This window comes from Rhinoraja longicauda, chromosome 2 (genome assembly GCF_053455715.1).
Source record: "Rhinoraja longicauda isolate Sanriku21f chromosome 2, sRhiLon1.1, whole genome shotgun sequence".
NCBI lineage: Eukaryota > Metazoa > Chordata > Chondrichthyes > Rajiformes > Arhynchobatidae > Rhinoraja > Rhinoraja longicauda.
In genome coordinates, this window is record NC_135954.1 from 108,382,650 (window position 1) to 108,410,261 (window position 27,612).

General features: G+C 44.1%; 1 protein-coding gene across 1 annotated transcript in view; it reads right to left on the reverse strand.

Moving 5' to 3' along the window:
- The window catches only part of LOC144607224 (zinc finger E-box-binding homeobox 1-like), a 171,951-nt gene extending 147,187 nt beyond the window's left edge, over nt 1-24,764 (reverse strand). The window contains 1 exon segment of the mRNA XM_078423908.1: nt 24,641-24,764. Within this exon segment, the coding sequence (XP_078280034.1) occupies nt 24,641-24,698 (58 nt within the window). The 5' untranslated portion in view covers nt 24,699-24,764.
- Nucleotides 24,765-27,612: the final 2,848 nt, after the last annotated feature.

Genomic DNA, 27,612 nt, shown 5'->3' on the forward strand with positions numbered 1-27,612 from the left:
CTGAGAGTCAGGGAGGGGGACAGTGCATAGTATAGGCTCAGTGGGGGGAGGAGGGGGGGATAAGGGGGATTGAGTGGTGGGGGAGGGGAGGGGGGTTGAGGGTGCTACACCAATACAGGAGAGGCTTTGGGGCTCATGTTGTCGACCTCCCCGTGGTGAGCCCTGTCAACTGACCTCAGTCAGGCGAACGACAACAAACAGAGACAGCAGAAGCAGCTTCATAACTTCTGCTGCCTCCGGCTGTATGTATATGATGATATGATGATGATGAGAGGCTTGTGGGTCCAGGGCTCACTCAGTCACACCCTCTCCCCTTCCCTGTCCCCCCTCTACGAGGAATGGGCCCAACAGGCTCACTTGGTCCAGTATATATCGAAAGCAACAAATACAAGATACTAAATTTAAAGCTGCTGTTTCACTTGGAACGACTGGGTTCTGGTCTTGTACTGTGGGAAAGGAGATAAAGGCAGCAGGTAGCATCACCTCCATTCTTCAGATTACCATTCATCATCTCGCCTCAAGTGGGTTACCCCTCACTGTTTCGCCACACTCTTCACAAGAGTCTAATCTGGTACATCTCTACTTACACCCACCCCTCTTCCCACTATACCTCCCCAAATAAGTTCATAAGTAAGAAACATAATTGACAAATCGGGACTAGGGCTTTTCATTCTATTAAGAAAAAAGGCCGGTCCAACCTCTTTATAGTCATTACCGTCTGGATTGGATATAAGGTAACATAACATAACATAACATAACATAACATAACAACACTTTATTGTCACTCGGCTTTTTACACCGAACAAAATTTCAGCAGTCACACAAAACACAGCAAAAAAGAAAAGAACACAGGACACCCGACCCCAACACAAACATCCATCACAGTGACTCCAAACACCCCCTCACTGTGATGGAGGCAACAAAACTTCCCCTCTCTTCCCCCCACACCCACGGACAGGCAGCTCGACCCCTACCGAGGCAAACGACATGCACAGCCCCCGCAAGGGCACACAGATCATCTTTACTGGAGCGAAGGATGCAGGATGCGTGGCAAACTGATAAGAGGTCGATAAAATTACATGAGGCATTCATAGGTTAAATAACAGTCATTTTGCCCCAAGGTAGAAATGTCAAAAACTGGAGGGTCTATGTTTAAGGTGTGATGGGGGATAAATTTTCAAGGAGACCTGAGAGGCATTTTGTTTTAAACAGAGAATGGTAGGTGTCTGGAATATGCTGCCAGGGGAGATGGTGAAAGAAAGTTTGATAGTTTAAGAGGCTTTCAGACAGACCAGTGAGCAGGCACGAAACAGAGGAATACTGACCTCATGCAGGCGGGTTGGATTAGTTTATATTGGCATCATGGTCGAAGCAGCACGATGGGCTGTGTTCTTCTGGTCTGCAGCATAATCTACCCTGCCATTTAACTCTTTTTCCTTTCACTCTCCTTGCCTTAGCTCTCCAATGTGTTCTCTCCCCCTTTGTCTGCATCTTAATACATGCCTGAGAAGGTTGTCTAACCAACATTCCTCCATTGTCAGAGGCCCAGTGTAAATTGGAGGAATAGCACCTCACACTTCACTTGTGTACTTCACACCCCAACGGTATCAACATTGACTTCTCTAAATTCAGATAGTCCCTGCTTTCCCTCTCTATCACCTCCCCCTTCCCAGTTCTCCCACTAGTCTTCCTGTCTCCGACTACATTCTATCTTTGTCCCCCCCCCCCCCCCCCCTGACAACAGTCTGAAGAAGGCTCTCGACCCAAAACGTCACCCATTCCTTCTCTCCCGAGATGCTGCCTGACCCGCAGAGTTACTCCAGAATTTTGTGTCTACCTTACCAACATTTTGCTTACTTGAAAGATGCAATCTGACCAGTTGAATATTTCACACACTGTAATCCAGAAGCAATAGATTATTTCCCAAATTACTCATTGGTGTGGCAGTTTAAGTTGGTATTATAATAAAATAACATTATATTATAAGAACATGACACATTAAGTTCTCTGCTTCCACAGTGCATTTTAATCCAAGAATATCACATATATCAGTGTATGTTTGAGTGTCCAATTAGTTTAGTTTAGTTAAGAGATACAGCACGGAAACAGGCCCTTTGGCCCACCGAGTCCACACTGACCAGCGATTCCTGCACATTAACACTGTCCTACATACACTAGGGACAATTTACACTCATACCAAGCCAATTAAACTACTGCCCCGTACGTCTTAATGAGAGCTCTTAATGATAGCAGAGTCAGGGGGTATGGGGAGAAGGCAGGCACGGGGTACTGATTGAGAATGATCAGCCATGATCACATTGAATGGTGGTGCTGGCTCAAAGGGCCGAATGGCCTACTTCTGCACCTATTGTCTATTGTCTGGAGTGCATGAGGAAACCGAAGAACCTATCGAAACGTATAAGATTATTAAGGATCTTAGCGAAACGTATAAGATTATTAAGGGGTTGGACACGTTAGAGGCAGGAAACGTGTTCCCAATGTTGGGGGAGTCCAGAACAAGGGGCCACAGTTTAAGAATAAGAGGTAGGCCATTTAGAACTGAGATGAGGAAAAACTTTTTCAGTCAGAGAGTTGTGAATCTGTGGAATTCTCTGCCTCAGAAGACAGTGGAGGCCAATTCTCTGAATGCATTCAAGAGTGTGCTAGATAGAGCTCTTAAGGATAGCGGAGTCAGGGTGTATGGGGAGAAGGCAGGAACGGGGTACTGATTGAGAATGATCAGCCATGATCACATTGAATGGCAGTGCTGGCTCGAAGGGCCGAATGGCCTCCTCCTGCACCTATTGTCTATTGTCTAACCCGGAGAAAACCCACGCGGTCACGCGGAGAACGTACAAAGTCCATACCGATAGCACCCGTAGCCAGGACCAACCCCTGGTCTCTGGCGCTGCAAGAGCTGTCAGGCAGCTACTCTACCGCTGCACGACTGTGCCGTGCCGCCCCTTTCTTCCCGCAGTACGATCAAGATCAACTCAGAAAGTGAGCAAGGGATTGGCTGATGGAATGTAACTCAAACCAGTGTGAAGTGATGCATTTCGTGAAGTTAAATAAGGGCAGGGCATACTCAGTGAATGGCAGGGGCCTAGGGAATGTTACTGGACAAAGTCCAACGGGTAGTGCCCAGAAAATGGCGACAAAAGGTAGATAGGGTGGTATATTGTACAGTCAGGGTATCGAGTACAAGAGCTGGAATGTCATCTTACAGCTGAACAAGGCATTGCAGAGACCGCATTTGAAGTATCGAGTGTAGTTCTGACTGCCAGGTGCTAAATTTAGAGAAGATGCAGAAAAAAATAAATGAAGGATTTGAGTAATATAGAGAGACTGGGGAGGCTAGGGCTGCTTTCCTTGGAGCGTAGGAGGCTGAGGGGGCTACATTATAGTGGTTTATCAAATCATGAGGGGCATGGATTAGGTGAATGGCCACAGACAATTCTCTATGGTAGGGGAGTGTAAAGGTAGGTTTGCGGTGAAGGGAAAAAGATTTAATTGGAATCTGAGGGGTAACTTTTACGCACAAAGGGTGGTGGGTGTATGGAACAAGCTGCCAGAGAAGGTAGTTGAGGCAGGGACTACCCCAACATTTAAGAAACTATAGGCAGGGAATAGTATTGCTGGGACATGTTGGCCGGTGTGAGCAAGTTGGGCCTGTTTCCACACTGTATCACTCTGTGACTCTAAACAGTTAGACAGGTACATGGATAGGACAGGTTTAGGGGGCATAGGGACCAAGCGCAGGTAGGCGGGGCTAGTGTAGCTGGGACATGTTGGCCGGTGTGGGCAAGTTGGGCCAAAGGGCCTGTTTCCACGCTTTATCACTCTATGACTCTGACTGGAGGGCATGGATTTAAAGTGAGAGGGAAAGGATTTAATGGGAACCTGAGAAGCAACTTTTTCTGACAGAGGGCGATGAGTAGATGCCAAGAGCTGCGAGCTGTGGTAAAGTCAGGAACAATTGTAAGGTCTAAAATAAATTTTGACAAGCATATGGACAGGAAAGATTTAAAGAGATATTTGCCAAAAAAAAACAAGTGCAACTAGCTCAGGCTGACAACTCAGTCAGCATCGATGCGTTGGGCCGAAGGGCCCGTTTCTGTGCTGTATAAATCTCTGACTCTAAGCACGGGGGGAGTTATCAAAATTAAGCTCTTATAATTGGGAGGATTTCCTTCCACAAGACTCAGTCTGAAGAAGGGTCTCGACCCAAAACGTCACCTGTTCCTTCTCTCCAGAGATGATGCCTGTCCCACTGAGTTACTCCAGCATTTTGTGTCTACCTTCGGTGAAAAACCAGCATCTGCAGTTCCTTCCTGCAGGTTAAATTCAAACTGGATCCTAAAACGCAATAGGTTATGCTGTTAACCAGGGTGACCTTAGCTCAGCTGACAGCATTTGTTCCTCCGGGTCAGAGGGTTGAGTTTCAGCACGTAATCCAGCATAACATTTACAGCGGGCACTATTGTCAGAAAGAATAAGTTGCCTTTGGTTGCCTATGCCTATGGAAATCAGAACTATTAATGATCATTGATAAATTATTAGACACAAAATGCTGGAGTAACTCAGTAACACAAGATGCTGCATGTCCCGCTGAGTTACTCCAGCATTTTGTGTCTTTCTTCGGTTTAAACCAACATCTGCAATTCCTTCCTACACATTCATAAATTATTGTTGTTACTTCACTGTCACTCTTATAAACCACACCAGAGTATGAAAAGTCTTAGGAAAAAAAAGATATCAATTTGCAGTGAGGTGCAAAAGCACAAATTAACTAATACTTAAATTAACTGTCACACCAATCAGTAATCTTGCTTCTGGATAGGACATGGTCAGATCAAACAGACTCAATTTTAACTGCAAGACAGAATGAAAGTGGCTTGGTTTGATGTGTCTTATGTAAATATGCCGAGTAAATAAGCACATTATTTTCACTTCATGTCCACTTTGCCCTTTTGCTTGTATAAACAAGGTGTCCACATAGAAGGTAACTTCCTCCTCCCCTCACTAAATCTCACCTCATTTGCGCAACAGATTGAAATCACTCCTGATACAAAGTTCTACCTGCCAGATATTTATAAAGCAGGTGATTCCAAAAACAGAAAGTACCGACACAAAAACTTCACTGAACAGAGTGAATATTTTTTTACAGGCTACTACGTGGCTAGCTTGAAAGATTCACGCTACCAATAAAAAAAATGTAAAATCATGTTTGGCATAAAGGAAACCATCAATGCGTTTTTGCACAAGCAAAGAGGCCATTCACCTGATCTTTGAAACATTAAGTTACGGGTGGGAAACAGCAAAGCAAGACAACCATTCTTATTGGTAGCAACTAACACGTACTTAATTTAACAACTAGGGCAGCACAGTGGCGCAGCGGTAGAGTTGCTGCTTTACAGTGCCGGAGACCAGGTCTTAATGCGACAAGCACCTTGCATTAAGCAACAGAGTGGATGGCTATAAAATGGTGGTGTTTTCAGAGTGCCTGCTTTACAATAGACAATAGACAATAGGTGCAGGAGGAGGCCATTCCACCCTTTGAGCCAGCACCGCCATTCAATGTGATCATGGCTGATCATTCTCAATCAGTACCCCGTTCCTGCCTTCTCCCCACACCCCCTGACAGAAAGGCGAGAATGGGAGGGGCAGTTAACGTGTTTAGTGTTAAAGTGCAAAGCATAATCTTCCTAAATTTGTAATCAGTTCCTCGCATGAAAATGATTACAAAGCTGACTTTTCTTATTACCTGCTACATCTACAATTACTTCACCTGAAAGCTTAGCAACAAAGAATGGGAAGATATTTTATTTGCGTTTTCCTATCCAACCAAACAATCAGGACGCCAACTAGATTTCAATAGACAATAGACAATAGGTGCAGGAGGAGGCCATTCGGCCCTTCGAGCCTGCACCGCCATTCAATGTGATCATGGCTGATCATTCTCAATCAGTACCCCGTTCCTGCCTTCTCCCCATACCCCCTGACTCCGCTATCCTTAAGAGCTCTATCTAGCTCTCTCTTGAATGTATTCAGAGAATTGGCCTCCACTGCCCTCTGAGGCAGAGAATTCCACAGATTCACAACTCTCTGACTGAAAAAGTTTTTCCTCATCTCTGTTCTAAATGGCCTACCCCTTATTCTTAAACTGTGGCCCCTGGTTCTGGACTCCCCCAACATTGGGAACATGTTTCCTGCCTCTAACGTGTCCAACCCCTTAATAATCTTATACGTTTCGATAAGATCCCCTCTCATCCTTCTAAATTCCAGTGTATACAAGCCTAGTCGCTCCAGTCTTTCAACATACGACAGTCCCGCCATTCCGGGAATTAACCTAGTAAACCTACGCTGCACGCCCTCAATAGCAAGAATATCCTTCCTCAAATTTGGAGACCAAAACTGTACACAGTACTCCAGGTACAACTGCAGAAGGACCTCTTTGCTCCTATACTCAACTCCTCTTGTTATGAAGGCCAACATTCCATTGGCTTTCTTCACTGCCTGCTGTACCTGCATGCTTCCTTTCAGTGACTGATGCACTAGGACACCAGATCTCGTTGTACGTCCCCTACATCCCCAGAGATGTGTTGGACGGGGAGGTCACCAATGCACAGAGGAAGACCTTCGCCTCAAGGACACGATTAAAGGAGATACGACAAATTTTAACATTGGCACTGACAACTGGGAAGCTGCCGCTGAAGACTGGGAGAGGTGGAGAAAGGACCTCCAGGCAGGTATGAAGCAGCACGTCAGCATGTGGTTAAAAACTCCGGAGGCCAGGTCCTTCTGCAGTTGTATAGGGCCCTAGTGAGACCGCACCTGGAGTACTGTGTGCAGTTTTGATCTCCAAATTTGAGGAAGGACATTCTTGCTATTGAGGGCGTGCAGCGTAGGTTTACTAGGTTGATTCCCGGAATGGCGGGACTGTCATATGCTGAAAGACTGGAGCGACTAGGCTTGTATACACTGGAATTTAGAAGGATGAGAGGGGATCTTATCGAAACGTATAATATTATTAAGGGGTTGGACACTTTAGAGGCAGGAAACATGTTCCCAATGTTGGGGGAGTCCAGAACCAGGGGCCACAGTTTAAGAACAAGGGGTAGGCCATTTAGAACAGAGATGAGGAAAAACTTTTTCAGTCAGAGAGTTGTAAATCTGTGGAATTCTCTGCCTCAGAAGGCAGTGGAGGCCAATTCTCTGAATGCATTCAAGAGAGAGCTGGATAGAGCTCTTAAGGATAGCGGAGTCAGGGGGTATGGGGAGAAGGCAGGAACGGGGTACTGATTGAGAATGATCAGCCATGATCACATTGAATGGCGGTGCTGGCTCGAAGGGCCGAATGGCCTCCTCCTGCACCTATTGTCTATTGTCTAACACCACAAAATGGTCAACGGCAACAGCAACACCTTCCCCAATATAACGTCCAGAGACAACTTCACCTGTGAAAGCTGAGGGAGGGCTTGCCTGTCAAGGATGGGCCTCGTCAGCCGCAGTAGAAAATGCAACCACCGGTGAAACCTTCCCCTCTCCACGCAGGACAAAGTCAAAGCCGCATACCGTCATCTCTCACATAAGGACGGATGCCAACAGTATTGACGTAACATCAACTTGTATGAGTATCTGACACCATTTTCACGGAGCAAAATACCATAATAATAACTTTAATTTCTGTAAATTAATTTTTTGTAATGCAGTTTATAGAGTTTTTTGCAATTTTTCTCGAGCAGCATTATTTTCGTCTCATGTTACCAAAATATTTACTTAATAATAATACAAAGGAGACTTCAGTGAACGAGATTGAATGGCATGTTGGCCATCTGATCTCCCCAGTTTATCTCAACACTGTCCCCCTGTTACTTTGCTCCATTACCTGATTCCAATTATCACCTTCCAGAATCTTTAGCACTTTACTGACTCCGCTTATCACCTTCCAGTCTCCAACTCAATCTCCACCCTCTCCCAACCTGGCTCCATCTGCTCATCATCCTCCTCTTCACTTGGTCCCACTTATCACCTGCCAGTTTCCGCTTCCCTGAGTCCTTCAGATGAAACTGACCATCTCTCTTCTACACAGCGACGCGGTGGAGCAGAGGTAGAGTTGCTGCCTTGCAGCGCCAGAGAGCCCGGGTTTGACCTTGAATGTGGGTGCTTGTCTGTATGGAGTTTGTACGTTCTCCCCGTGAGGGTTTTCTCCAAATATCTTCGGTTTCCGCACACTCTCCAAAGACGTACAGGTTTGTAGGTTAATTGGCTTGGGGTAAATGTAAAACTTTCCCTAGCGTGTGTAGGATAGTGTTGGTGTGCGGGGATCGCTGGTCGGTGCGAACTCGGTGGACTGAAGGGCCTGTTTCCGCGCTGTATCTCTAAACTAAAATACTAAAGTAAACTACGCTCTCAGTCCTGATGCAAAATGTGACTATCCCTCTACCTCCACAGATGTGGCTTGACCTGCTGAGTTCCTTCACAAGTTTGTTAAATAGCACTGTACGCTGATACCATCTGCCACAACTGAGCCCCTTATTTGGTCTCTTCCTTTATAAATTCATTATTACTCAAAATGCTATGACTATAACCAGGCTTCAATTCAGACTTCATGAATATTTAACAAGAAAATTAAAATACAAATTGCCTCCTTTTGTTCTCCCTCTAAATCAGGAAACGTCATTAAATATGTTCAAGTCTGACCAAATAAAACAATGTCACCTAAACTGGATCAACACATGCCAATTTGCATTAGGAATTTAATCGATGTGCAAGAGAAAAGAAAAAAAAACAAGCTTATTTTCAAATTAAACTAGGGGGTCACAGTTTAAGAATAAAGGGTAGGCCATTTAGGACCGAAATGAGGAAAAACATTTTCACCCAGAGAGTTGTGAATCTGTGGAATTCGCTGCCACAGAAGGCAGTGGAGGCCAATTCACTGCATATTTACAAGAGTGAGTTAGATTCAGCTCTTTGGGCTAATGGAATCAAGGGATACGGGGAAAAAGCAGGAACGGGGTACCGATTTTGGATGATCAGCCATGACTGATCATATTGAATGACGGTATTTATTCACAAAATGCTGGAGTAACTCAGCAGGTCAGGCAGCATCTCAGGAGAGAAGGAATGGGTGACGTTTCGGGTCGAGACCCTTCTTGAAGAAGGGACCTGCTGCGTTACTCCAGCATTTTGTGAATAAATACCTTCGATTTGTACCAGCATCTGCAGTTATTTTCTTATATTGAATGACGGTGCTGGCTTGAAGGGCCGAATGGCCGACTCCTGCACCTATTTTTCTATGTTTCTGTGTTAATTAAAGCACATAAAGTCTGAGTGATAATCAAAACTCCTCCTCTTGTTGAGCAAAAAATATACAGAATTTTCTCAAGCAAATCTGTATGGGTCAACAAGTCATATTTATTTCTATCTATGCACAGCAGACTTCACACAATAAGTTCAACGGATGCATGCGTACAAAATGAGTGCTGCCCACATCTGCGATTCAATGATTTCAACAATGACAGTGTGGTTAGGTACCAGTTACCACCTGTTTGCAGAATAGCTGGGGAAATTTGCATCCAGACCATAGTTACATTGCTCAATAACTAGCTGTGAAAATTCACCGGCATGGAGTGGACCCAGCGTGCACGAGAAGCTGTTACGGCTCAGAACGCAAGGCAATAGACAATAGGTGCAGGAGGAGGCCATTCGGCCCTTCGAGCCAGCACCGCCATTCAATGTGATCATGGCTGATCATTCTCAATCAGTACCCCGTTCCTGCCTTCTCCCCATACCCCCTGACTCCGCTAGGGTCGGTACTGAAAGAAATTTATTTAATGCGTTCAAAGGAGAGGTGCATAAATCAATAGTCAATAGTCCTTTATTTGTCACATACACATAAATGTGTAGTGAAATGAAAAATTACCCGCAGTTCAACAATAAGACCAATAAGAATAATCAATAAAAATGCATGAAAGGACAGAAATGTGCAGGGTTGTGGAACTAGCTGCAGCGATTTTAACAAACAGCCTAAACAACACGGCAAGACTCTAACTGAATTTGATCACCTCCAGTTATTCTTCCCCTTGGATCAACGTCTGTCAGTTTCCTGACAGCGAAGTTAAAATAACCACTTTGGAAGACCGGAAGTAAATACAGTGAAATGCTTTAAACAATTAGAAGTTTAAATATGAATTTTAAAACTCCCAAAAGTCTTTTGAATGCAATTCTAGTTTCAATATTAAGTTTTGAAAGGCTAATGACGATGAACGTCCCCTAGTGTTGGCAGATGGAAGGAGAATCAGGGCGAGGTTGACAGGCATGTGAAGAAACAGGACAACAAAACAAGGCTCAACAGTTAGATAATACCAGGCTTAATGGGAGAAAAGACAGATTAGAACTCCCGATTTTTTCAGACCCTGGGAAGCAATAAAATCAAGAGAAACTACCGTTTATTTCAATAAGCGTGGGGGAAAAAAACACCTGTGTAGGAAGGAACTGCAGATGCTGGTTTAAACAGAAAGATAGACACAAAAAGCTGGAGTAACTCAACGGGTCAGGCAGCATCTCTGGAGAAAAGGAAAAGGAACAGGTGACACCCAATTAAAATGGCGGCCATCCACTTTATTTGATCCCCAGTTTATTTGATTGATTATATAGTTTTTTTTTAAAGTTCACACTGATCACGCAAGTTATTTGCCCTCCCGTCAGTCAGTATAATCGTCTAAAACTAACAGCACTGTCGTTTGAGTTTGTCTGTCTTACTGCAGCTACAGGGTTTGTCCTTGCTCACTGGTGCGAACAGAGTTGTATAAAGGGAATGGGATAAATAGTGTAGGAAGGATGCTGGGTTAAACTGAAGATAGACACAAAAAGCTGGAGTAACTCAGCAGGTCAGGCAGCATCTCTGGAGAGAAAGAATAGGTGATGTTTTGGGTCGAGATCCTTCTTCCAGATTGAAGAAAGTCTGAAGAAGGGTCTCAACCCAAAACGTCGCCTATTCCTTCCCTCCGGGGATGCTGTGTGACCCGCTGAGTTACTCCAGCTTTTTGTGTCTATCTTTGAAAAGAAAACACAAAACTGACTTTAAATGGAAGGAGGGGGTTTTAGAAACAAAGAATACTAATGAAAGAGGAAGGGGAAGCGGGGCAGGATGAAAATAAAGGATGATCTTTCATCTCATGGACTAATTTGTTTGAAACTCTTGCAACTGATTCTTCATATAACTGTTCAACATGAATAGAATTTAAAATAAGCAAACAAGAACAGGATGCTATGGTCAAGGAAAAAAAAACCAAGGAAAACCGCTGTTGCGAGATTTTAACTGACCAAAACAGTCATAGGGTAAATAGGGAGGTACATGCAGCAAATTTGAGTTAAAGTTTTTAATTAAGTGACTTTAAATATAATCAAAATAGACTGAGGCTTTTATTTGAATATCCCAGTCACCAAAACCTTCCTGTGCCAGATGACAACAGCTAGAAAAGTCAGATGAGAGAGTTTGAATGTCGTGACCCCATCAAAATATAAAGTTTCAACATTCACAAATAGAAACATAGAAAATAGGTGCAGGAGTACGCCATTCGTCCCTTCGAGCCAGCAACATGATCAATTCAATATGATCATGGCTGATCATCCAAAATCAGTCCCCCATATTCCTCGATTCCCTTAGCCCTAAGAGGTAAATCTAACTCTCTCTTGAAAACATCCAGTTGGTGATCAAACTGCATTGTAAAACAAAAGGTTTTTGGAACAGATATATAAATGACAAAGTCAGAGAGGTTGTGACGAGGCATGAGAATACAAAGGGATACAGAATCAAGATGAAAATTTTCAGCTGTTGGAAATCCAAAATAAAAAAACAGAAAACGCTGGAAACGCTCAGCAAGTGAAACAGCATCAGTGGAAAGAGGAAACGAGTTAACATATTAGATCAGACATCCTTCATCCAATCTAAGGGAATCAGATTGGGGCAGCACGGTGGCACAGCGGAAAAGTTGCTGCCTTGCAGCGCCAGAAACCCAGGTTCAATCCTGACTACGGGTACTGCCTGTACAGAGTTTATACGTTCTCCCCGTGACCTGCGTGGGTTTTCTCTGGGAGCTCCGGTTTCCTCCCACACTCCAAGACATACAGGTTTGTAGGTTAATTGGCTTGGTAAAATTGTAAATTGTCCCCAGTGTGTTTAGGATAGCGTTGGTGTGTGGGGATTGCTGGTCGGCGCGGGCTGAAGGGTCTGTTTCCGTGCTGTATCTCTAAACTAAGATAGGTTTACCACATGGCTAACAATCTGGCACAGTGCATGAAGCAGGAAAATGCAAAATTGTCCGTGATTAAATAAATAATAAAGAAACCACTTTATCTAAATAGCAAGGACTGCAGAGCTTTCAGTTTAATTTAGAGACACAGGGTTGCAACAGGCCCTTCGACCCACCCATTTCTGCACCGACCGACGATCACCCATCCACTAGTTCTATCCTATGAACTAGGGACAATTTACAGAGGCCAATCAATCCACAATTTTGGAATTTGGAATGTGGGAGGAAACCGGAGCACCCGGAGAAAACCCACGCAGTCACAGGGAGAACGTGCAAACTCTGCACAGAGAGCACACGTGGTCAAGATCAAACCCGGGTCTCTGACACTGTAAGGCAGTAGCTCAATAACCAAAGTCTGTCGTCTCTTTTTTGCTCTGGTTTATTTTCACCCACATGTGTAGACCGTAATGGTGTATCCTTATTGTTTTGATGTGTTATGCTTTATTCTCATTTGTTGTCATTTGTGAGCGGAGCACCAAGGCACATTCCTTGCATACTTGGCCAATAAACGTATTCGTTCATTCATTCTACCGCTGCACCATTGTACTGCCATAACTCCGAGTTGTGCATGGTGTTGCACAGGAATCGGGTGCCCTCTTGCACGATTCAAATAAAGAGGAATTAGCATATACAGCAATCAATTAGGAAAGCTAACAACATTTTTTTTTGTGAGGGGGGGTAACTGAACACACACATAGGGGAGGTTATGCTTCAGTTATACATTTTTTTACAGCAGCTTCTTGAGATTGGGGATGACTTGCATCCATTCTGGTTTTGTGGGTTTTGAGGTGGTTAACATGACCAATGTGGAACTGACAGATTTATGCGCTCCTTCTCCACTTCCAATAGCGAAGAACCAGAGATTCCCAGGACTAAATGGGGATGCGGCAATTTTCCTTGGAGACTTGAGACTTTGAGCCCACCCATCAATTCTGTCCTTTCTCCATTTGGTAATTGCTTCCACAAGCAGATCTCAGAAGAGTTTGGTTGTCCAGCATTGGCTGTGCAAATCTTGCAACATGCCCAATCCAATTGACTGACCCTCAATTCTGGAGATGTTGTAATGGGAGAGGAACTAACATAGGTTCATTGGCCCTTTCAATAAATATGAGGATCTTGCAGAGACAAGATCTTCTTATTCAAGCACCTTGAGATGCCTGCTGTAGACAGGTCTCAGAAATATATAGTGTAGGAAAGAACTGCAGATGCTGGTTTAAATCAAAGGTAGACGCAACGTGCTGGAGTAACAGGCAGCATCTCTGGAGAGCAGGAATGGGTGAAGTTTTGGGTCGACACCCTTGGTGGAGATCACGGCTGCCCAATTAGACCTTGCGTTTTGGTCAAGTCTTGACATTCAATTAGCCTTTTCTTCAATTGACTTAAGGCAGTACTTCTGCATTGTAGGTGATGGTGAATGTCATCATTGTTATAGGCCAGCACTGCCCGATGGCTCCTAAGATATGAGAAGCGGTTCATATTTTCTGTGCTATAGTGGTGCAGCGGTAGAGTTGCTGCCTAACAGCGCGAGTGACTCTAATTCAATCCAGACTATGGGTGTTTGTCCGTACGGAGTTTGTATGATCTCCCTGTGACCTGCGTGGGTTTTCTCCGGGAACTCCGGTTCCCTCCCACACTCCAATGACGTACAGGTTTGCAGGTTAATTGGCTTGGTATGAATGTCAATTGTCCCTGGTGCGTGTAGGATAGTGTTAGTGCACGGGAATCACTGGTTGGCACAGACTCTGTGGGCCGATGGACCTGTTTCCATGCTGTATCTCCAAACTACCGATCGCAGCTAAAGTCAAACCGCGAAAATACTTCAATTCTGCAAGGCTTTTATGAGATCACATTTGGTGTTGTGTGCAACATTAGTCTTATTATTTAATGATAGATGTAAACGGGTTGGAACCAGTTCAGAGGCGGTTTGCTAGACTAATACCTGTGCTGTGTACGTTGCCTTATTAGGAAAGATTGGACAAGCTAGGCTTGCACCTGCCAGAGCCTGGAAGAGCGAGCAATAGTTTGATTGAAACATAACATCATGCTGGGTCTCAACAGAATCTTTTCCTCTTTAAAAATAAGGGATTGCAACAAAGATAAAGCAAAATGTTTTCTGCGGTCACGAGCCTTTGAAACGCTCCTCATCAAGGGGCAGTGGATACAGATTCATTGATCATTCTTAAATCGTAGCTATCTGCTTGTGTGATAAGCAAAGGGGAAATAGGTTTCCACCTTTTGTCCCGCCCCCCTGACATCAGTCTGAAGAAGGGTCTCGACCCCGAAACGTCACCCATTCCTTCTCTCCTGAGATGCTGCCTGACCTGCTGAGTTAGAAACATAGAAACATAGAAAATAGGTGCAGGAGTAGGCCATTCGGCCCTTCGAGCCTGCACCGCCATTCAATATGATCATGGCTGATCATTCAGCTCAGTAGCCTGTACCTGCCTTCTCTCCATACCCCCTGATCCCTTTAGCAAAAAGGGCCACATCTAACTCCCTCTTAAATATAGCCAATGAACTGGCCTCAACTACCTTCTGTGGCAGAGAATTCCACAGACTCACCACTCTCTGTGTGAAGAAATGTTTTCTCATCTCGGTCCTAAAAGACTTCCCCCTTATCCTTAAGCTGTGACCCCTGGTTCTGGACTCCCCCAACATCGGGAACAATCTTCCCGCATCTAGCCTCTCCAACCCCTTAAGATTTTTATATGTTTCTATAAGATCCCCCCTCAGTCTTCTAAATCCCAGCGAGTACAAGCCCAGTCTCTCTAGTCTTTCCTCATATGTAAGTCCCGCCATCCCAGGGATCAATCTGGTGAACCTTCTCTGTACTCCCTCTAAGGCAAGAACGTCTTTCCTCAGGTTAGGAGACCAAAACTGCACACAATACTCCAGGTGCGGTCTCACCAAGGCCCTGTACAACTGCAGCAGAACCTCCCTGCTCCTAAACTCAAATCCTCTTGCTATGAATGCCAACATACCATTCGCTTTCTTCACTGCCTGCTGCACCTGCATGCTTGCTTTCAATGACTGGTGCACCATGACACCCAGGTCACGTTACATCTCCCCTCCAGCATTTTGTGAAATAAATACTTTCGATTTGTACCAGCATCTGCAGTTATTTTCTTATACAATAGGTTTCCAAAGGTGGGCAGGTATTCATAATTCCAATCGGATTGGTTATATTATTAAATGGCGAAGCCGGTTTTAAGGGCAGAGTGTGCTGCTACTAATTCATTTGTGTCCATATTCATTATTGCTTTCATCGTATTTTTAACGTGATCATTACTAAAGGAGTTTTTCACTCAGGATTGATGCCTCAATGGTTGCCCATTGCTGCATGACTTCAAGCTGGCTGTCATTGTGCCTTGTTGCCATCTGCAGCGCCAGGCAAGGAATGACAGGATTTTCACCAAGCAGCTGCAGAGAAATATGCAATATGTACCAAAATCATCATGCCATGTGATTTGCAGGTTAATGTCTTCTCATCCAACTACCACTTCCTGCCACGTGATGGAAGTCATGGGAGTGGAGCGTGCTACACAAACAGCCTTGTTCATTTACGATGCGCGGTGCATCATGTAAATAAAGCATGCATGGTGGGCCAAATCAGCTATTTTTGTGCTTTACAACAAGATACGTCAGCCACTGGTGTTGTCAGTCTGAAGAAGGGTCTCGACCCGAAACGTCACCCATTCCTTCTCTCCCGAGATGCTGCCTGACCTGCTGAGTTACTCCAGCATTTTGTGAATAAATACCTTCGATTTGTACCAGCATCTGCAGTTATTTTCTTATACAACAAGTTGGTGGATGGGCAAGGTTCCAATCAAGTGCAGTGGCGTGAATGGGAGTTACTGCAAATGCACCCTTCCCAGCAAACAGAAAATATTCCATCAAAATCATGATTTAAGTCTTTATGGTGTCAATATACTTTGGAGTCATAAAGCAAGGAAACAGGCACTTCAGCCCAGCTCCAGTTGGACACGAGTCATCCAACACAGAATAACTAGCTCTGACTTTCTCTGTGCAGGAAGGAACTGCAGATGCTGGACGAGACCCTTCTTCAGACTGAGAGTCAGGGGAGAGAGACACAGAGATATGGAAGGGTAAGGTGTGAAAATGAGACATCAAAGGGGACAAAGTTCTAGGAAAATGTCGGCTAGACCATCGTTAGCTTGGGGAAGGTGACAACGAAGCATTCAGTGATAAAATTTAATCTACGTATTCACGCAGCTCTCATGTATTTTAAGCTTTGATCAATAGCATCTCTCCTATTCTCACCACATCTCTTTAAGGCTGGGGATGGAGCCTATGTATGGTGATTCCATTGAACCTCAAGGGTAAGTAGTTAGCTTTTTACATGTCAACACCCATACAGTGTGAACATTACAATTATTAGATTAGACCTGCACACTGTTCAGAACCAGCTGCATGTCGGCAGACTGCCTCCCTGTCTCAGGAATTTTAAATAGAACTAAATGCTGCACAAACAGAAAATAGCATCCTACTGGTCTACATTCCAATCCAACTCCCTCAGTGGTAGTATTTTCAATAACTAATTTTGACCTTATAGTGGAGGGATTTATTTCACAAAATGCTGGAGTAACTCAGCAGGTCAGGCAGCATCTCAGGAGAGAAGGAATGGGTGATATTTCAGGTCGAGACCCTTCTTCAGACTGATGTCAGGGGGGCGGGACAAAGGAAGGATATAGGTGGAGACATATACTTATACTTATACATATACTTATACATATACTTATGGTGGAGGGAAGTCATTGACAAAGCTGCTGAGGGTGGACAGGTCCAGGACATTACCCAGAGAAAGTTCTGACTGATGTTGCAGGATTGAGTTGATCGGTTGACAACACAACCAAGAACATTTCTGCCGGGCATAACAGTAAACACTGCCTTCTTAATGCCAACTTATTTCAGTTTTATTAGATCTCCCAAGGCCATTCATAAAACTCCGTCTTAACGCTGTTATCCCTGCTGAAGGCTGCTGCTGCCAGGCAATTAAAGAGTAGAACACTATTTTTATACATTAACATTTCTCAGGAAAATTAATCTATTGGATTTGAATCCAGAAATATTTCAAATTATATTTTTAATTATTTGAAAACTCAAGTTATTGTTACAGTACTGCCAAACTTTCTTCAGGAAACCAAAGTGGAATCCCCTGCTATAAAGTTGTTCATCTCGCCAACGCAGAAATAAACAGTTGTGACCTCATGCATCAGAGAGCAATCAGCTGGAGCAAAGAAGGACAAAACCAAATAAAACAAAGGGCTCATTAACTCTATTATTGACTCCCAAATGGCATCATCACCCATCTAACTGTGAAACAGACACGAAGATAGACACAAAATGCTGGAGTAACTCAGCGGGACAGGCAGCATCTCTGGAGAGAAGGAATGGGGAACGTTTCGGGTCGAGACCCTTCTTCATACTGAAGTCAGGGGAGACCAGCATCTGCAGTACCTTCCTAACACTACTGTAAAACGGATACAGTCTTAATCAGCTGTCCAGATTCTAATACATACTGAAAATTAGTTTACATACAAATAAAGCATCCACATCTTTACTGGTCCAGATTCCAGTCCAACTTCCTCAAATTTATTCTGCTTAATTTGCATTAACATGGAAAACAACATAGGTATGTAGACAATTCTGGACAAAGCTTGAACATAGCAGCTAAAAATTGACCCCAATTAGAATCTCTGCAAATCCCAAGTTTTAAATAAACTTTCCATCGCAAAATTCTAATTTAAGAAGTGCTTATATTATCATTTGTCCCATCATTTTTTCCCCAATGTATAACATGTCACAATCAGCTTTTCTCTGTACCTCGGTACACGTAACAATAAACTAAACTAAACTATTTGAAGACTCAAGTTTAAATCTACACAACTTTGGCAACGGCTGAACAGTTAGTACCGGTTTGAAAGTTTGAAGAGTTTCCATGGGTGACCTCAGAAACAAGGTCATTATTCCAAGTCACTTAAAAGTGCCATCAAATTTAACATATTCTAAAATGGCACAATATTGCAAATTTATTCAGATATAATATTGTTCCGTGTTCAGATTTAAATATCAACCACAACATATCAGATTTTGAAGATGCAAAAAAAACAACCGCAAAAATGTTTGTTCCCAGCAGCCATGATTGCAACGCTAATCTTCGATTTTCCAACAAACATTGTGAGCAAATTTGGAAAATGGTCCCACAAGCTTAGAATGAAAAGACTCTTGCCTCTTCTACGCAGAAATCAGTGAATAGGCCCTTTCTTTTTATGCAGAAACTGTATGAGGTACAGCGGACAATCTATAAAAGGTAACTATGCCTTTCTCCCTGTGCTTTTCTGCACGTAACGTACAATGGCTGGAAACGAAGCACAGCAAATTAACTGGTCAAACTGACCAATTTCCGAACCATGCCAGACACAACACAAGGTTTAGCCAAAAAGGACTCTGGTTATTGGAACAAGAACTGCTATTGTTAAATTCATTAGCTAAATCTTCACAGTTCAGAAAAAGTACAAAATTAAAATCACTGAAATATACAATCTATCTAGAAATAAATGAGATGCTTAAAGCGAGAGATATTATCACTTATGCACAGGTTACACTGTACAAACAGTCCATCAGGACTGTTAACTTTTATAACTCCTGGGACTAAATTTTGTCTTCTCTGTATTAACTGTATTAACTTTATTTATATGCTGTAACTGTAATTCTTTTTTGTGCACAATCCGCAGGCATTGCCACTTTTATTTCACTACACATCGTGCATGTGACAAATAAACTTGACTTGAATGTGTAAAAACACTCAAGGCATATTTGTCTAATCTTCAAGATATGGGCACTGTATTTTCCACCTTCACAAAATTGATCTTCCTAGTTATCTATTCATATTCAGAGCAAAGAACACGCCCACTCTTAAAGCGAACAGAAAATAAAACACTAACCTACTACAGTGGATGCTCAGTACCTCCTCAGAAATAACAAGAACCCCTCCCCCATCCTGCACTGCAGAAAACAAACGCAAGGATAATGCTCAGGATGACCTACTGCTTTGTTCCTTTCCTTCAGGCACATTTGCTGAAAAAAAGGTCTGTACACACATCTGATCTGACAAGCATTCACGTTGACAAAGGATACAGTGAAAGTGAAATCATACCAAGACATTCAAAGTCTCTGGGTCAGGGGTCACCCGGCAGTACTTTGTATGCTGGCCTCCTGCTGAGTTTGGGCACAAAATTCTTGAGTAGCTTACTTTGGAAAAGTATCCGAGCTGTAAATGTGCGCACAAAACTCTTCCCGTTGGATGCAGCAGTTAAATGTGCTGTTTTTGGTGATTAACATGACGATGGTGCTGCATTTCACTCATTCAGCAAACCAAATATGAAAACAGGGCAAACATAATGCGCCATTAATGAAGATAAAATGTTTGCCACTCTATCTGGTACCTGAAGACCGTAGACCACAGCTCAAACGAGATCATTAAAGATAACTGGATATCTGACATAGAGTTCTGGGGTGAGAACAATTTACGCTTATATGTTATTTCCAATTTGCACCCAACTACATGGGATGCTGACACCAAGTATTGAAAAGCAAATGCTGCATTCCAACCTTCAACACTAACATTCTTCACCTTCACAAACCCAAATATAATCACTCGGCTTTATTTATGCCTAAAGTGTTTAACTTGAACCTAGTAAAATAAGGCTTTCAAAAGTAAATCCAGCAGGTACAAATTTTATATAGAGTCAAGAATCATCCGCCTTACATTTATTTTAAAATCAGTAGTTTGTGCTCACGTCGCTTACTTCATACCATTCTTTGGCTGTCAAATTTCAAGAGTCGAAATAGTCGCAATTCTTTGTGTCCAGCCTGAACTGGGGGTTTTTTCCACAAGATTTAAAATAAGAAGTTGATTTTTGCTGATTTTTCTCAGCACCTGTTGTGAAGTTTCGAGGTTTACTTTTACCAATGAATCAAAATAGGCGTTTCAAAATTGGAAAACAACATGGGGAAACCCAGGCCCAAACTCCCGTGATTTCCATTTCAAAAGAAAGAAAAACTATTCACGTGAAAAGGGGGGGGAAGCTTGTAGTTACTACATTGCTGGATGAAACTGAATGGTATGAAGCAGGGGAGTACAAACTGATATTTGGATAAATACTCTTAGAAGTTAAAGAGCACAAAGAAATCACAACAACGAATATAAAATGGACAATTAACAAATTGTGAAGTTTCCAATTTGTAAACAACAACAACAAAAAACAGACAATTACTTTACCCTGGACAATTTGAAAATTTAAAAAAAGCTACCCTAGTGGGCAGACACAGCATAGGCAGAGACTTGGAAAAAAATTAAAGATTTATTACTGCTCCAATAGGATTAAAGATACAGAGCTCTCGTTTAACATAATGTGCAATCCGTTAACAAAATTGTTTATTTTCCCATGGAAGGCAAAGGTGAGGGAACGCAACGTTTTTAAAAATAAATAAAAATCTGCAATGCTTTCACCGCATTTGTTACCTGTGCACAAGTCCTGCACAATAATAACCACCACCCACCCAACGGAAAACATGCTCATTCTTCCCCCTCCCTCCCTCCCTCCCTCCCTCCCCTCCTCCACTCCACTCGCTCCTCTGCGGGAGCTTCCAGGCGTCAATCTAATCAGATATTAACGACCACTACACCCCTCCCCGGAACACATATATAGAGAAGGAACGACACACCGAGACGAAATGCATATACGAATGGCGAGCACGTCGAGCATTTCAAAAAATAAATAAAATAAATATGAACTACATCCCTATTTCCAAGATCCATGGTGGGGCAGTTCCAAAATTAAATCTAAAAATGCTAGGACTGGAAGGGAAAAAAAATTAAAGTACCTTTAACAGATTATATGCCCGACACAAAAACACAAAGGAAAATAACCTTACTGCAACCATGGTAAATAAATCTCTCCCTGGAGATTGAAGCAGACAGAGGGGGGCTGAAACTAACACCATTTCTACCTGCACAAGTTGCCATTTGCTGCAGCCTGTCAGTTCGCCTCGACACCACAACCAGGGAATCGGTTTCTCCTGCTGAACGAAGATACTTTTTCTTTTTTTACATATATATATATATAATCCCGCTGGGTTATCACATTGCTATTTGGTTTACAGACGGCCAAGGTAACTAAAGAGGCACGTTCTGGGTTTTCTTGCCATTTTTAAACACCGTCGCAGTCCCATTTTTTCAGGTAAACATGTTTACATCGGTCTCCCTCCCTTCTCTCTCTCGCTCGCAGCGGCAACCGCACATGTCACAATTTCGTCAGCAGGAAAAGCCCATCAACTTAGCATCAACCATTATGGGGAAATATTCTTTTTTTAAAAATTTTAACAGATCCATTCAACCTGACAAATGCATACATTAAAAATAAACAGGTCATTATTGCAAAAATGTAGGATTTTAAAATTGATCACTGCACTAGGAAAAATAAATACACAATGGCCATTAAAATGCAGGAGGGGTGATGCTTCCCAGCACACCGTTGACTTGCATTTTCCTGCAGGAAAATAAATCTCTACCTTTCTAAATTAAAATGCACATTAAAAAAAATCATTGCAACTCTCGAAGTGAAATATAACGTGCACCCTGAAGAAGGCACTATTCCATAGTCACAGTTGAGAAACAGCCTCCACATACACTCACAATAAACTTTAAATAAGCAAATGAGAAGAGGGGGGGTGGGGATGCAACTGCTTCCACACTGCCATGTAAATGTATTCCTTATATAACTGTTTAGCCGAGGGTCCCCGAGTCAGTGAAGCGACCCAGGCAATTCACTCAAACCATTGCCACCAAATAGGTACCACAACACGCATTTCAAACAAATCCTTCCTTTGCAAATTGAGCCATAAACAAAAACTTCGTAAAACAGTGTATGTTTACATCGGACCCACGGATAAACAATTTTTTTTTAAAAGTCTTATTTCCTCTTTAAACAATTTTAACCCCGACTGCGTCAGGTACTAAGTTCACTTTTTTTTCCGATATAGTGTATTTTAAAAAAAGGGGAAATTTGGAAAATAGATGTGATACTGCGTTTAACTGTGCAGGCCAGAAAAACAGCTTGTAGGTGAAGAGGCGGCCGTGCTGGAGTTTATATATGCACATATACACATATATATAGTGTGTGTGAGTGTGTGTGTTTGTGTGTTTGTTTGTGTGTTTGTGTTTGTTGCTGCCTTGCTTTGATGGCCCTGGGCTGGGTGGAGGGAGGAGGCGGCTGTCTGAGCTGATAAAGAGCAGAGGGAGGGAAGGAGGGGGGAGAGGGGGAGGGAGAGAAGGAGAGAGGGGGGGAGGGAGTGAGCAAGAGAGTGGAGGAAGTGTGAGTGGAGTGAGTGTGAGAGTGTAGTGAGAGTGTGAGAGGGGAGAGAGCGGAGTGAGTGTAGTGACTGTGGAGTGAGAGTGGAGTGAGTGTGAGAGGGGAGAGTGTGAGTGGGGAGAGAGGTGGTTAGTGTGAGTAGAGTGAGTGTGAGTATGAGAGGGGAGAGTGTGAGTGGTGTGAGTTTGAGATTGGAGAGGGAGTGTGAGGGCGTGAGTGAGAGTGTGAGTGTGAGAGTGGGAATGAGGGAGGAGTGAGTGAGTGTGGAGAGTGTGAGTGAGTGAATGAGTGAGAGTGTAAGGAAGTGAGTGTGGAGAGTGAGGGAGTGAGTTGAGAGAGAGTGAGTGAGTGTGAGTGAGTGAGAGAGAGTGTGAGTGAGTGAGTGAGTGAGTGAGAGAGTGTGAGAGTGAGTGAGAGAGTGTGAGAGTGTGAGTGAGTGAGAGAGAATGTGAGAGTGAGTGAGTGAGTAAGTGAGTGAGTGGAGAGTGTGAGTGAGTGTGAGTGAGAGAGTGTGAGTGAGTGTGAGTGAGAGTGTGAATGTGAGTGAGAGTGTGAGTGAGTGAGAATGTGAGAGCGAGTGAGTAAGTGAGTGTGGAGAGTGTGAGTGAGAGAGTGTGAGGGAGTGTGAGAGTGTGAGTGAGTGAGAGAGTGTGAGAGAGTGTGTGAGTGTGAGAGGGTGTGGAGAGTGAGGGAGTGAGTGTGAGTGAGTGAATGAGTGAGAGTGGAGAGTGTGAGGAAGGGAGTGAGTGAGTGAGAGTGGAGAGAGTGAGTGTGAGTGAGTGCGAGTGGAGAGTGTGAGTGTGTGAGGGAGTGAGTGAGTGAGTGAGTGAGTGAGTGTGTGAGTGTGTGTGGAGTGTGTGTGTGTGTGTGTGAGCGGTGGCGGGAGCAGCGGCGCGCGCGTATAACGGTCCAGGGGCCACAGCACAGCCCGTGTGGATGAACCGTTAGGCGCGCGGGCGGTGCGGTGCGGTGCGGCCCAGCACAGCCCGGCCCGGCCCAGCCCGACCCGGCCCAGCAGGTAAACCCACACACACTCCGCCTCACAACTTTAACACCACTTTCCCCTCCCTCCCCCCCCCCCCTCGGCAAACGATCATAAAAGCCGGGCCGGGGTGGAGGGGGAGCCCTCGCTTTAAAAACACACATATATATTTATCTCTTTCACGATTAAAACGGTGACTCTCTTCTCTCCCCCCCCCCCCCCCTCCTCCTCCTCCTCCTCTCCCTCTTCCACACTCGTTTCTCTCCCCCTCTCTATCTCCCTCTCCTCCTCACACTCGTTCCTCTCTCTCTCTCTCTCTCTCTTCCACACTCGAGTTTCTCTCTCTCCACACTAGTTTCTCTCCCCCTTTCTCTCTCTCCCTCTCTCTCTCCCTCTTCTCTCTCTCTACCTCTTTCTCTCCCTCTTTCTCTCTCCCTCTCCCCTCTTTCTCTCTCTCCCCTCTCTCTCTCCCTCTTTCTCCCTCTCCCTCTTTCTCCCTCTCCCTCTTTCTCTCTCTCCCTCTTTCTCTCTCTCCCTCTCCCCTCTTTCTCTCTCTCCCTCTTTCTCTCTCTCTCCCTCTCCCCTCTCTCTCCCTCTCCCCCTCTTCTCTCTCTCCCTCTTTCTCCCTCCCTCCTCCACACACTCTTCTCTCCTTTCTCTCTCTCTCTCCCACTCTCTCTCTCTCTTTCTCTTCCCCCGAGTTGAAGTTTTATTTTCTCTCTCCCCCCCCCCCCCTCCTCCTTCCTCCTTTTGTTTCTTCTCAGTTATCCGGGGCCTGGGGGAAAACTTGGCCTCCCCCCTCCTCCTCCTCCTCCTCCCTCCTCACACCCCCCTCCCCTCTCCTCCACCCCTCACCTCACCCCCTCCCCTCCTCCTCTCCTCACCCCCCCCCCCCCCCCCCCCCCCCTTCACCCCCTTCATCTCAGACAGGGCAGCAGCGGTCTCACCGTTTTTCCTCCTGGGGTTGGCCTGCTTTCTGCGCTTACACCTGGGGCCATCCGCCATGATCCGCTCTCTCTCTCCCTCTCTCTCTCTCTCTCTCCTCTCTCTCTCTCTCGTTTCATTGATAAGCGCTGTCAAATTCCAGGACGCATGCATGCAGCAGCAAGCGAGCAGCCACCACCCCCACCCACCCACCCCGCCAGCCAGCCAGCCAATACTTCTTTGCGACACTTTTATAAAAATTTCCCCCCCCCCCCTCTCTCCTCTCCTCTCCTCTTCTCTCTCTCTCTCTGGGCTCTTTTTTTTTTTTTTTTGCTTTGCGACACACTCAACCTCTCCGCCGACTCTTCTCGCTCGCCAGCTTTGGCTCACTCCAACCCCAGAGAGGAGCCCAGAGCCCAGCCACACAGCCCCCTTTGCCAGCGCATCCCTATGGCAGCAGGGGAGGTTTTAACCCTCCTGCAGATTGCTGCTTCTTCCCCCCCCCCCCCCCACACACCCCTCAACACACACACTCGCTCTCTATTTCTCTTCACCTCTCCTCTCCACACTCTCCCTTTCTCTTCCCCCCCCCTCCTCCCCACACACTCTCTCCCTCTCCTCTCCACACACACTCTCTCTTCTCTTCCCCCCTCCTCTCCACACACACTCACACTCTCTTCTCTTCACATACACTCTTTCTCTTCACCCCCTTACTCTACACACGCTTTCTTTCTCTTACCTCCCCCTCCTCTCCACACACTATTTCTCTTCCCTTCTCCTCTCCACACACTCTATCTCTCCCCCTCTCTCTCCACGCACCTCTTTCTCCCCCCCTCTCCTCTCCACACTCTTTCTCTTCCCCCTTTCTCCTCACCACACACTCTCTCTTTCTCTTCCCCTCCTCTCCATGCACTCTATCTCTCTCTCTCTTTCCCTCTCTTCTCCACACAGTATCTCTCTCTTTGCTCTCTCCTCTCCACATCCTCTGTCTCTCTTTTCCCCCTCTTCTCCTCCCCCCCGGGCTCCTCCAACCCTCCTCGGGTTTAAGGGTTTTGCGGCAGAATTTTCAATGTGCCGCGGGAATTTAAAAACTGTGAGCAAAGTGCCCAGAGATTTTATTTTATGATTGTGGGGCATCAGCGACACCAACATGCACCTTCGGTGGAAAGAAGAAGAGGGGGGGGGGGAGAGAGGAATACAGATGCAAATATTGCACTCGGGTGTATTTAGTACAGCCACGCTGTACATGTTTTATGTGGAGGGAAGGAACTGCAGTTGCTGGCTTACACCGAAGAAGCAAAATACGGGAGTAACTTAGCGGGACAGGCAGCATCACTGGATAGAAGGAATATCTGGATAGAAGGATAGAAATTCCTGCTATCCAGAGTATATATTTTATGTATGTGACTTATATATAAATAAATTGTATATATCAGATCAGTTTGTATATGATTTATATGTATCATTATACATTATGTACGCAAGATTTTGTTTTGTTTTCTATGAGACCGTTATACCATTTGTGAGATGATATAAAGTGGAATACATATGCATGGAAATAGACACATATAAAATTGACTTTTTATAAATAGAGAGATAGAGATATAAAAGTGGCTTCTATAAATTGGAAGCTGATTTTCATTTGATGATTTCATCGTTTTTAATTATCAAGCTTGGACTGAGAGGAGAACCAAGAATGTGCATCATGGCTACACATTCCTTTAAGTAATGGTGCATTATGCTACAAATAAAAATCCTGTATGCATGAAATAAACAAAAATAGTATTAAAGAATGACAAAATTTATCACAAGTGGGAGAAGAATGGAAGATCAAATATAGTATAAAATCATGCGATGAATAGACTGGGTAGATGAACAGAGTCTCTTGTCCAGAGTAGGCAAATCGAGGACCAGAGGACATGGGTTTAAGATGAGGGGGAAAAGATTTAATAGGAATCTGAGGGGTAACTTTTTCACACAAAGGGTGGTGGGGTGTCTGGAACAAGCTGCCAGAGGATGTAGTTGAGGCTGGGACTATTCCAACAGCTAGACAGGTACATGGATAGGATAGGTTTGGAGGGATATGGGCCAAATGCAGGCAAGGTGGGACTAGTGTTGCTGGGACATGTTGGCCAGTGTGGGCAAGTTGGGCCGAAGGGCCTGTTTCCACACTGTATCACTCTCTGACTCTATTCAGGAAAATTGTAGATGTGCAAAAACTATGCATGAGTTACATTGAAGTCTTTAATTATACAAAGTTAAACAGAGATTGGAATAGTGATGAGGCCATAGAGAGTAAAGAGATCCTAAAATGTGCTGAGGATGATTTTCCTGAGCAATATGTTTCTGATCCAAAGAGGAGAGGGGAATTGCTGGATTTGATTCTGGGTAATGAGTTAGATCAAGGGAGCCAAGTTTCAGAAGGGGAACATTTAGGAGATAGTGATCATAAATTTTAGATTAACTATAGAGAAAGACCAGTCCAAAGTTTAAAAAAATAATTAACTGGATAAAGTCCAATATCAATAGGAAGACATTAGATCTGGTTCAGGTAGATTGGAATCAGAGGTTAACATGCAAAACTGGCATAGAACATAGAACTGCCTTTAAGAAAGAAATAGTTTGGATACAGTTCAGGCAGATTTTCATGTGAAATATTCCCAAAGGAAGAACAAACAAATCTAGAGCTTTGAAGATAAGAAAGATATACAGAGGAAGATAAAGACCAAAAAGGCTGAATATTACTCGTGTCTGGTTGGAAATACCAGAATGGCTTTCAAAAAAAAAAAAAAATCCTGGGGAAGTAAAATTTAAAACAAGAGACAATTGGACTATATGAGATATGGATTACCTGCCTACAAAAATGGGAATCCAAAAAGTGTTCTAGAAATCTAGAAAGTCTTGTGGGGCTTGTTAAGAACAAAAGTGGGAACAAAAGTGTACGAGGATTGTGTTAAGGAACTTAATGAGCATTATGCATCTATCGTCAACAAAG